Here is a 10,551-nt window from a genome sequence, read left to right on the forward strand (position 1 = left end):
TTCTTTGAAAATAATAGCCTTGTCTGGCCTCAATCTTCCTGTCTCAGCCTCTTGGAGTGCTGGGATTATAGGTATAGACCAGCACCCTGGTTAAAAACTTTTTTTTTTTTTTTGGTTTTTCTCTGGTACTGGGAACCGAACTCATGACCTTGCGCTTGCCAGGCAGGCGCTTTTGCCGCTGAGCTAAATCCCCAGCCCCTGGTTAAAAACTTTTAAAGCAAAAGGTGAGAATAAAGAAAAGTGAGTGCTTCTGCAAACACCTCCCAGGGTCTAGGGGAAGGGCTCTGCAGGGAACACTTCTCACGCGGCCCAGTAGCTCTGTGGGGGTCTCTTTATTGTGCACAATTCAGACCTGGTGGGACCTGGCCTCGGATGATGTTGGGGAGGGGGCGGGCTGGCCACCCCAGCTCTCCCGTGCCTCCTCTGGGGACCCAGCCTGCAGGCCCCGTCCCCGCCCGCTCCGAGCTGCTCAGCTGTGGACAGCGCTGCTGTCCCCTTGGCAAGCAGCGTCTTCTTCAGCAATGGCCTCGCTGAGGCCCTGCAGGTCGTCCAGCAGTGCAGAGAGGGACCCTGGAGAGCAGACACCGAGGACGGCACCGGAGGGCGGCCCTGCAGCGACCCTGCCTGCAAGGGGTGAGAGAGCGGGCTGGGAGGGTCCTGGAGGGCTCCCCAGGGCACGCATGTGCAGGAGCTTCCGAGGCTCCCAAGAGTAGCCCATCACCTCTTCCAGACTTCCTGGTGGGCAGAGCAGCTGCCGGGGGCCCTGGAGGTCTGGAGCTCGACTCCACAGGTTTCCCCTCGTCCACCAGGGAGGGGAGAACGGCCAACAGTCGCTGCTGCTTGTAATGGGAGAGGAGACCCTCCTGCTGCAAGGTGGCCTGGGAAGGAGAGGGTCAAACGCCACCGAGCCCTGCAGAGCCCCCCACCTTTCCACACTTCACTCATCAACCAGCACCTCAGGCCTCAGGCCTCAGGCCCAGGCCGCCGCTGTCCCTACCAGCATGAGGTTCTTGTCCCGCTCCAGCTCCTGCAAGCGCCGGCTCAGCCGCTGCCCCTCCTCCTTCCGGGCCTCATCCTGCAGGCGCCTGAGCTCCTGGTTCCGCTCCTTCTCCCGGGCCGCTGTGCGCTGCATCTGGCGCAGGGAGACCACTGTGGAGAGCCCGGCACACACGGTGGGGTCAGCCGGGAAGCTGCTCTGCTCCGAGATCTGTGTCTCCCCTGTACAGTGCAGGTGTGAGCGTATGTGACCCCAAAGCACCTTCCCCACCCTGATCTCCGGAGAGCTTCTTAGGGGGCTGAACAGGAGCCTCGGGTTAGACCTTAGTGCTCTCGTTCCTGAAGTGCGCTCATGGTATCGCGGTTACCTACAATTTCCTACTTGCAGAAGACAGAGTGCAAAGTCGGTCTGCAACCTGAGTGATTCAGGAAATGTGTACGTAAATGTGTGTGCAGATCCGAGCGAGGGCTGGCGCGGTGGAGGCGGACTGCCCTCCCTGGTCAGTAATGGTAACGAGTACTGATCACCTGGCCGCTGACCCGCTGCCTGGCTGGCTGGGGGCAGCTGCTGGGGTTTCGGGGAGGGCACGGAGCCCTGAGCCAGTCGTGTGCTGTGTCCTGCCCTGGTGCCGGCCACACAGCGTGCCCTCCAGGTGACAGCTCACTGCCTGTCCTGCACCCTCCAAGGGCCCTGGCCCGGCTCCTCTCACCCGCCTTGGCCTGCTCCCTCCGAGCCTCGTTCAGTCTCCGCTCCGCATCCGAGAGCTGCTCCCGCAGCCGAGTCTCCACCTCAGCCACCTTCTCCTGCAGCGCTGGGGTGCAGCAGAGTCAGGGACATCAGGAGGAGCCACCTCACTCACTGGGGGGACGCCCACCACCCTGCCGGCCCTGCACCTCTTGCATAGGCCTCCTGCTGCTGGGACAGCTCCTGCCGGAGACTGGCGGCCTCCTCCGTGCTCTCCTGCTGGCCCTGGCGAGCTGCCTCCAGCTGCAGCCCCACGCTGGCCAGGGACTCCTGGGTGCGCTGCAGCTCCTGCTCCAGCTGCTGGGCCAGCTTGCTCAGCTGCTGCCGCTCCTCCTCCCCTGGGCGGAAGAGGGGTGCTCCCTCAGGCCTCTCCCCAAAGCGCCCCTCCTCCACCGCCTCTGCCGGGCCTACCTTGTTCCCGCGCCCGGCCCACCTCCTGCTGGATGAGGCGGGCACTCAGCTGCAGCTCCGCACCCAGGCGGTTCCGCTCTTCCCGCAACTGCTGCAGCTCAAGGCTCTCGCTGGTGTTGGCGGGGGGTGTGGGCGCAGGGCAGCTGGACAGCAAGAGAATCAGGCATTGGAGTCACCCAGCTGCCTGACCCCCAACACCCAACACCCCAAAGCTCCGCCTCCCACACCACCCCTCCGCCTCCCAGTGCCCCAGCTTCACCTCTCCAGGCGCAGCTGAGCCAGGGCCAGTTTCCGAGCCATCAGGCCTGGGCGGGAAAAGGCAAAACAGCTGGGTTTGCAGGGGACGAGGCAGGAGACGGGAGCGGAGCAGAAAGACGCAGGGACCGGTGAAGCAGGCGAGGGTAGGGGACAAGAGGGCTGGGCCACAGCTGGAGGGGGTGGGCGGGACACTGTTCCCACGCTGTACCCACCCTGAACGGTGTGCACTTTTCGGGCAGCGTAGCTGAGTCGGTTGCTGAGGCCGGGAAGCCGGGCTACAGCCTGTTCCAGCTTCGTCATGGTGCTCTGGAAGCCCATCTGGCACCTGGAGAGGACGCAGGACACTGACCCTCTACCCTCGGCTCATGCTCAAAGGGCCTGGGGGGGCTCGGATGGACCCACGGGTGGTGGGGACAGGAAGTGAGGACAGGAAGCAGAAGCCACGGGGTGGGACAGGACTTCAGTTCCAACAGCTCTGCCGGGTGCAGGAGCTGGCATGCCAAGTGTGTCCAAGCTCCTTAGCAGATAATAAAGAAAAAGGAGAAAAAAGATGAGAACCTGAGAGCTCAACGCCTTCAGTCAGTATCAAGCAGACACGATGCGTTTAGCCAGGTGTGGCGGCTACGCCTGTAATCTCAGCACTCCGGAAGGCTGACGCAGGAGGAACTATTGCTCTGGTATCTCGGTGTCTCCCCAAAGCCTCCCATGCTCAGAGGCAGCCCTGGCTGTGTGCCACACCTGGCTGACAGGCAGCTTCCCAAGCAACCGCTAAGCTCACTTCTCACCACCTGATTCTGACACCATCGGGCATCACAGAGCGAGGGGCCTCTGGGAGGAGCACATCCCGACACCAGGCGGGCAGCGCCCCTGCTGCATCAGCCAGCGGGGCCACGGGCTCAGCAGAACAGTGAAGCAGACCCCTGGGGAGAGGCCAGGGTGTAGGCAGGGCTGGGCCAAAACCGCCTCAGGAGTTCACGACTCCGGGGCAGGGGCACAGAACAAGTGGGAACAGAGCTGACCACAGTGAAAAGCACCTTGGCTCCTCCGGCACGGTGACTGCTGGAGCCCTTGTCTGAGAGAAGTCTCCCGGCTGCCCAGAGCCACGAACAAGCCTGGCAATGACTGCTTTCCATCGCTTAAGCCTGGAGCAGTGCTCAGTAACAACTCATTAGCAAAACCACTCCCGTGAGCTCCTGGCCGGGCCAATCTGCCTTCTCCTAGCAGGGTGAACCTTAGAGCTTTCAAGGGTAGCACAGCCGGTGGTGGCACATGCGCCACAGGGTCCCCGTCCCCACACAGGGTCCCCACCAGGGAGGTGCAGGTAGGAGACACAGGCCACGCACTGTGTATGGGAAAGCGTCCCTCAGAACTCATCTAATTCTGAGTAAGTTGAAAATTTGTATCTTCCTTGCGGGGAGCTGCTTACTGGGGACTGGACCCAGGGCCTCAGGTATGCAAGGCAAGCATTCCACCACCAAATCATACTTTGTTGTTTTTTTTTTTTTTGTACTAGGAATCGAACTCAGGACCTTGCACTTGCCAGGCAAGTGATTATGCTGTTGAGCTATATCCCCGGCCCCTTGTTTTTTGTGTCAAGGTCTTGCTATGTTGCCCAGGCTGGCCTTGAACTCCTGGTGATCCTCCTGCCTCAGCCTCCAAAGTACTGAGATTATAGGCATGTGCCACCAATTTTCCTTGGCTAAATTTTTTGGTTTTTTGCTTTTTTGAGATAGTTCTTATGTAATTCAGTTTAGCTTTGAACTGACAGCGATCTTCCTGCCTCAGCATCCCAAGTGGTGGGATTACAGGTGTGTACCACCACATCCAACTAATGTTTTTTTTTCCAGTACCAGGAATCGAACTCACAACCTTGCGCTTGCCAGGCACGTGCTGTGCTGCTGAGCTAAATCCCCAGCCCCTCCAGGTAAGTTTTTAGAATATTTTCAAAACGAATGAGCGCCTAAGGCACAAATCCAAGAAAGCAGTATGGTAAGCAAGGATACAGCCTGCATCATAATTTTATAAAACCCAAAACTGTTATCTGCTTCACTGTTCAAAGCCAGCCTCTGTGCTAAAGGCGGCATGTGGACTGCCAGCTCAGGCACCGGTCTGCCGGGACAGAAGTGGCTACTGGTACAAAGCAGCTTTTGTTTTTCCTTGGCGGTCTTGCTGCTAAAGACTGCAGAAACTGTCAGGAATGAACGACCACGAAGTTGGTGTGAGACACAGGCTTGTGACTGACTCAGGACCACGGCGCACACTTAGCTGTCAATCCAGCAAGCAAGGGTCGCTTTAAACACACAGACTAACATTTTTTTCCCAAACAGCACACACCTATAAGATGGTAAAGAGAAAGAACAGCATGGTAACACATGCCTGTAATCCTAGCCACACTCAGGAGGCTGAGGCAGGAGGGTTTCTGTGTCTGAGACTTTGTCTCAAAACAAATAAACTAGAAAAAAAAAAATGTAAGAGAAAGACAGGAAAGGAGGGAGGAAGGAGACAGTGTGCCCACACCCCCAACCCTGAAGGCAGCTGAAGGTGGGAACCTGCTCCGCGGCCCGCTTAGCTCAGGGCAGCCCTGGACGGAGCTGCAGGGGAAGAGCAGAGCCTCGAGCCAGCGCGGTGCAAAGGGAGCGCCTGGGGAAACCACATGCAGAAGCCGTGGGAGGGCAGCAGACATCCAGCCAGGCCCCCGCGGCTGCCAGCTTCTGCACCCCTACTGCCTGAGGCTGTCTGACCCCAGGCACCCCAGAAACTGGACAAGGAACCAGGGAAACAATCCCCACTACCCTGGATACCTGCTGACGGTCCCAGCCACCAGCTTTAGCTGCTCCTCCACCACCGCTGTCTGCTGCTGCTGCCGCCGCTGGGCCTCCTGAGCCCGACCCAGCTCCGTCTGCAGGGCCTGGGGAGGTCCAGGTGAAGGCAAGGGTCCTCCTCTCGGAGTGAGGCCTGCAGACCCAGCCCGGGCTGCCCCCCATCACCAACCTTGACGCCCACGCGCTCCACCTCCACCTCCACGGCTCGGTCCTGCAGGGAGCGCTGCAGGATGGCCTGCTCCTGGCTCTGGACTGTCACTTGTTCCTGGAGCTCAGCCACCTGGTGCGGGACAGGGTGCTGGGCATGGCAGACCCTGAAGACCACCCCCACCAGCAGATGCATGGCCTGTCAGAGGCTTCTGGGGGCCTCTGAGACCTTTCTTTACGGCACTGAGCCCTGCTCACTATTACCTGTTCATTGTTCCCCGAGTCTCCTTTCTAGAAGGCAAGCTCCACGAGGGCTCACACAGGTACTTGTCCCCAAAGCGGCGTACAGGCCCTCGGCCTCAGCTTGGCCAGCCTTCTCAGCCCGGGCCAGGGCCTCATTCAGTAATTTTTTAATTTTTAATTTTTTAATTTTTGCTTTTGCATTGAGCTACAACGCCAGCTTTTTTTTTTTTTTTTTCCCCACTTTTTGAGACAGGGTCTTGCTAAATTGCTCAGGTTGGGCTGGAACTTGTGATCCTCCTGCCTCTGCCTCCCAGAGTGCTGGGATTACAGGCATGCACCACCATGCCTGGCTTCGTACTGAACGAATGCCACCCTTGTGCGAGGAGTCTGGGCAAGAACGCAGGAGGGGCAGGGCCACCGACCTGTCCTCTCAGCGCCTTCACCAGGTCTCCATGCTCCAGCTCCTGGGACTTGAGCTGCACCAGGAGGGCAAACACCTTCTCCCGCCAGCGGCTCAGCAGGGACTGGTGCTTCGCAACAAACTCGGGCTCCAGGGACCCTGGAGGTGAGGCCTGTGGGCAGGAGGAAGTGCGCGCTCTCACGGAGAGGAACAGACGCCACCCCTTGCTTCTCTCTGTCCTGCTTGAGTGGCAGAAGCCACAGCAAGAGCTGGCAGTTCCAGGAGGGAAGCCTGGGCAGGTCTTGGCACACACCCGGGTCCTCCGCGCATGCGCTACCCAGGGTTCCTACCTTCCTGGTCAGCTCCTCCTCCTGCAGGGCGAGCACGTGCACCAGGCTCTGCACGCGCACCTGCAGCAGCTCGGCAGTGGCGCGAAGGCTGGCTCGGTCTTCCTGCAGGTGCTGTGGGAAGCGGGTGCGAGTCTCAGGCTCAGTGCCCGCACAGGCCTGCAACAGCACCGCCTTCCCCTCTGCCTGCCCAGACGCCCCATGGCCCGCTGCGGCGCACCCCGCCTCTCCCCCACCTGCACAGCGTCCAGAAGCTCCTGCCGCTCGGGTTCCCAGGCCTGGCCGCGGCCCTCAGGCGGGACTTGTTCCCCCACGTACTTCCGAAGACTCTCAACCAGGGCCCCCTGAGCCTCCAAGTCTTCCTGGGTCTTACTAGGGTAGAGGCAGAAACAGAGCAGCCATTAGCGGTGCACCCTGGAGACCCCCCTGCCAACCCCCGGAGCCCCTCCCTGCACCCCATTTACCTCAGCTGCTGCCGCAACAGCTCTGCCTCATTCTGAGCTGTGGCCAGCTCCTTGGCTTCCCCTGCCCTCCTGGCTTCCAGGCCACTCAGAGACTTCTCCAAGCCCTTGGCCTTGCTGGTCAAACTGGCCAGAGCCTCCTGGTGGGCCTGTGCCAGGGAGGACAGCTGTGGGGAGAGGGGAGAGCTCAGCAGGGCCCAGCTTGCTGGACATCCGGGCCTTCCTAACCTCCCCTGCTTTGACCTTGACCTTCTACTCCCACTTCTGTGGCCTTGGAGAACGACCCACACCTAGTCCGCCAGCTCCTTCCCTGCGTGCAGACTCAGGCAATCTGGTCACTGAGGCCCCCGCTGCTGTCCCAGGGCTGGCAAAGAGCGGCACTGAGCTTCCCGCCTGAGCAACCCCCTCCCCAGCCCTCTGGGGCCCAGGCCCACCTTCCTCACGCCCCTACGAGGCTCCTTCACCAAAACCTCAAGGCTCCACAGGGCTCCTGGGGGCCTCTGGGACACCGCTCTCTGCTGGAGCTGCTGCCCGGACCGTCAGGAATCTGAACCCCTCCCGCCCGAGTTCACCTGCTCTTGGTGCAGCCTCTGCACCTCCTCCAGCTCCCGCTGGCTGCCCTCTTCCAGCTTTTTCCGGACGGCCTCGGCCCCGGCCAAAGCGGTGCGCAGGCCCTCGGCCTCAGCTTGGCCGGCCCTCTCAGCCCGGGCCAGGGCCTCCAGCTCTGTGGCCTGGGCCTCCAGCCTCATCTTCTGCTGCAGCGAGGTCTCCCGCAGGCCACGCACCTCCTCCTCCAGCCGCCGCAGCTCCTGCAGCTGCCTGGAGATGAGCTCCGCCTGCTGGCTCAGGGCCTGCGACCCCGCCAGCTCCAGGGACCTTCAAAGACAGATGGCAGGAGGGAGCCGTGTCTGGTGCTGAGAGGAGCAGCAGCCCTCTGCTCACACTCAGGGAGGGGCGGGTGAAGGGAGGAAGCAGATCTCTGCATTCAAGGTGCTACTGTCGGGGCTTGCAGGACCTAACAGCTTGGGAATCGTGTGCGGATCTCTGGAGAGAGCGACACACAGGCAGGGTATGAACAGCCAGTGTGCGCATGGTGGGCGCACCGCCCTGTGTGCAGAGGTTGGAAGATCATGCAGAGACTTCTCAGTCCAGACTGCTGGGGAGGTGCGGGAAGCTCGGGGTGCGGAGGGCCTGAGTTTCCAGGGCTGCTACGGGGAGGCTGGGTGCTAGGAACTGCCGTTACTGACGGCACAGTCCTGAGCCCTGGAGACCACTCCGCAGGTGTAACACCGCTCCTGAGAAGGCTCTGTCACGGAGAAGGAGAACCACATGGGTTATTTCTGGCTTTTAAGTAAAGGGCATCCGTAGGCCAAGAACAGTAAGTGACTTGTCAAAGACCCCAAACTTGAAACAGAACCTCTGCCTCCTGACACCAGTCTAGTCCTCCCCACTTGATCCCATTCCTTCCTGCTCGGGGTAATCCCACTTCAGTGACACTCCAGTACACTTGGGAGGAGACACAGGTGAAGCAGCAAGAATGAGAATTTCCCTCACATTCACGGACAGCAGGGTATGCGTTCTCCGTAACGGCTTCCTCAGCCCCTCAGTTAGGATGAACCATGCACAATGCCAGGCCTCTCTGCCCTTCATCTGGCTCTGGTTTTGTTTTTTTTTCTGGGTACCGGGAATCGAACTGAGGACCATACACTTGCCAGGCAGGCGCTTGTGCCACTAAGCTATATCCCCAGCTCTTCATCTGGCTCTGGACTGTGCTTTAGGAGTAGCTGCTGATTAACTTCTCTCTTCTCTTTGAAATCTGAATTGTTTATTGATTGATTTTTGGGTGTTTTTTTTGGCGGGGGGACAGGGTCTCGCTATGTAAGTCAAGCTGGCCTTGAACTCATTATGTAGCCCAAAGCTGGGCTCAAATTCATGGTGATTCTCCTGCCTCAGCCTGCCGAGTACGAGGATTACAGGTGTGCACCACCACGCCCAGATAAATGCTTTCTTTTTTGGGGGGTAACGTTTTATTAATGAAGAACTTAAGTCAGATGTCTCCTACTCATTTTTGTTATTCCCATCTCGTGTGTCTAACACATGATCTTATTATTTATGCACTGTTGTAACTGCCTACATACAAATGCACAGGCAATGGACCCAAGGGCCAGAAGAAGGCAAGGAACCCATCTCGGTGAAGAAAGTCACTAGCAAGCAACTCTCAGGAAACGTGGCATGGCTGGGAAGATAGCTCAGTGGCACAAGCACCTGCTTGGCAAGCGCAAGGTCCTGAGTTTGATTCCCAGCACCAAAAAAAAAAAAGAAAGAAAGAAAGAAAGAAAAGAAAAAAAGGAAATGGTGGCAGTGGGTTCCTACCTGCCTCTCCGGCCTGGCCCATGCCAATCCCCGCAAACATCCCGTTCCCATGCGGTCACCCGAGGCCTCTGGTGCCTCTGTGAGACATCCTGATGGTCCAGGGGCGGGAGGAGGGTAACATCTGAGATCCAGGTTGGAGCCACTCTTGGCTGAGTGGGAAGGGGCCGAGCTTGGAAGTGGGAGGGGGGGACCAGCCCAGCGAAACCTGGAGAATCACAAGAGCAGGAAGTTAGTTCTGCAGGGAGAGGCCTCCCGGTCTCCTCGCGGTCCCCTGGCGCCCCGCTGACCTGAAGGTGGCAGCATGTCCGCGCCTCTGAAAGCTCTAGATTCTGTCTCCGGCCATCTAAGGTCCCCTGAGCAAGTGGACATACAGGGACACTCCGATTCAATTTCCAGGACACCTTCCATAGAGAACGCCTCCGCAACAGTCAGAATCCTTCATGACAGCCAGCTCCCCCGACTCTGAGCAGGTCCCTGCCTGAAAGCGGCAGGCGATGCCCAGGACCACCCGCTGGCTTGCTCTGGCCTGCCTGACACCCAAGCGTACCACGGATAAAGTTTACTGAGACGGCAGCTCGGGGGAGGTCCAGGCTCTACCCTACTTTCGGGATTCGGAGCAGCGCCTTCGCCCCGCTCGCGGCTCGCGGATGCCGGCTCTGCGGGGCGAAGGGGACGGCGGAGGTCCCCGCGCAGGGGCCCCGCGCCCCACCTCCAGGGCTCTCTCCACGGCTCTGCACTGCCCAGCCGAAGCCCGGCCACGGCGCGGGGCCCCTCCCGATCAGCGCTGGACGCCTCCCCTCCACCCAGGGACCCCGGCAGCGGAGCCCGGGGCCGGAAACGCCAGCCCCCGACATCTCCCTAGCCCCTCGGCCCCTCTCCAGCGGCCCCGCGCGCAGCGCAGGGACCCCACCCTGGGACTCGGCCCGCCTCTCCTACACCCCAATCGGCTCCTCTCCGGAAGGAAGCACGCTGGCCCTCACTCGCAGCCCACCCCAGCTAGGAGCGCGCCCCGCTCCCCCTCCTCCCCGACGCCCCGAGTCTTCGCCTTTCCCAACCTCCAGCTCTAAGGCTACTCTGACCACCTCATCGCTTCCGCCCCGGCCGCTCCTTCCCCACAGCCCCTCCCCGCCCACAACCGACGCTTCTCACCCAGCTCTAGCGCCCCCTCGGCCCTGTGGCCACACCCCCTGCACCCCGCTCCCGGCCCCGCCCCCCAACCGCGCCTGCGCCTGCGCGAGGCGGCCGGGTTGGCGGGCCCCTGGAGAAGTTCTATTTTGCCCTGAAAGGATGGGAGGGGGAGTGTACGCAGGCGCAGTGGCGGCCAAGGCGGGCCCAATTAACGCGTCCA

The 10,551-nt window shown here is 60.4% G+C and overlaps 1 protein-coding gene across 12 annotated transcripts; it reads right to left on the reverse strand.

Annotated features, from left to right (window-relative positions):
- Positions 1-312: 312 nt before the first annotated feature.
- Positions 313-10,442, reverse strand: Cchcr1 (coiled-coil alpha-helical rod protein 1). Of its 12 annotated transcripts, none has more exons than XM_013509816.1 (17): positions 10,353-10,442; positions 9,491-9,556; positions 9,204-9,408; positions 7,403-7,706; positions 6,834-6,997; positions 6,606-6,741; positions 6,373-6,483; positions 6,045-6,194; positions 5,402-5,512; positions 5,212-5,318; positions 2,623-2,735; positions 2,412-2,457; positions 2,153-2,295; positions 1,891-2,079; positions 1,707-1,808; positions 998-1,218; positions 313-878 (listed from the first exon to the last, which is right to left on the reverse strand). In XM_013509816.1, the coding sequence occupies exons 2-17, from the start codon at positions 9,504-9,506 to the stop codon at positions 516-518; spliced, it is 2,481 nt and encodes an 826-aa protein (XP_013365270.1). In that variant the 5' UTR covers positions 9,507-9,556; positions 10,353-10,442; the 3' UTR covers positions 313-515. The 12 variants fall into 12 exon arrangements, with proteins under 12 accessions (XP_013365270.1, XP_013365266.1, XP_013365264.1 ...); XM_013509812.1 differs by having other exon boundaries at positions 9,491-9,604; positions 10,353-10,437; XM_013509810.1 differs by having other exon boundaries at positions 9,491-9,681; positions 10,353-10,407.
- Positions 10,443-10,551: the final 109 nt, after the last annotated feature.

This window comes from Chinchilla lanigera, unplaced genomic scaffold (genome assembly GCF_000276665.1).
Source record: "Chinchilla lanigera isolate Chin_1 unplaced genomic scaffold, ChiLan1.0 scaffold00182, whole genome shotgun sequence".
Lineage (NCBI taxonomy): Eukaryota > Metazoa > Chordata > Mammalia > Rodentia > Chinchillidae > Chinchilla > Chinchilla lanigera.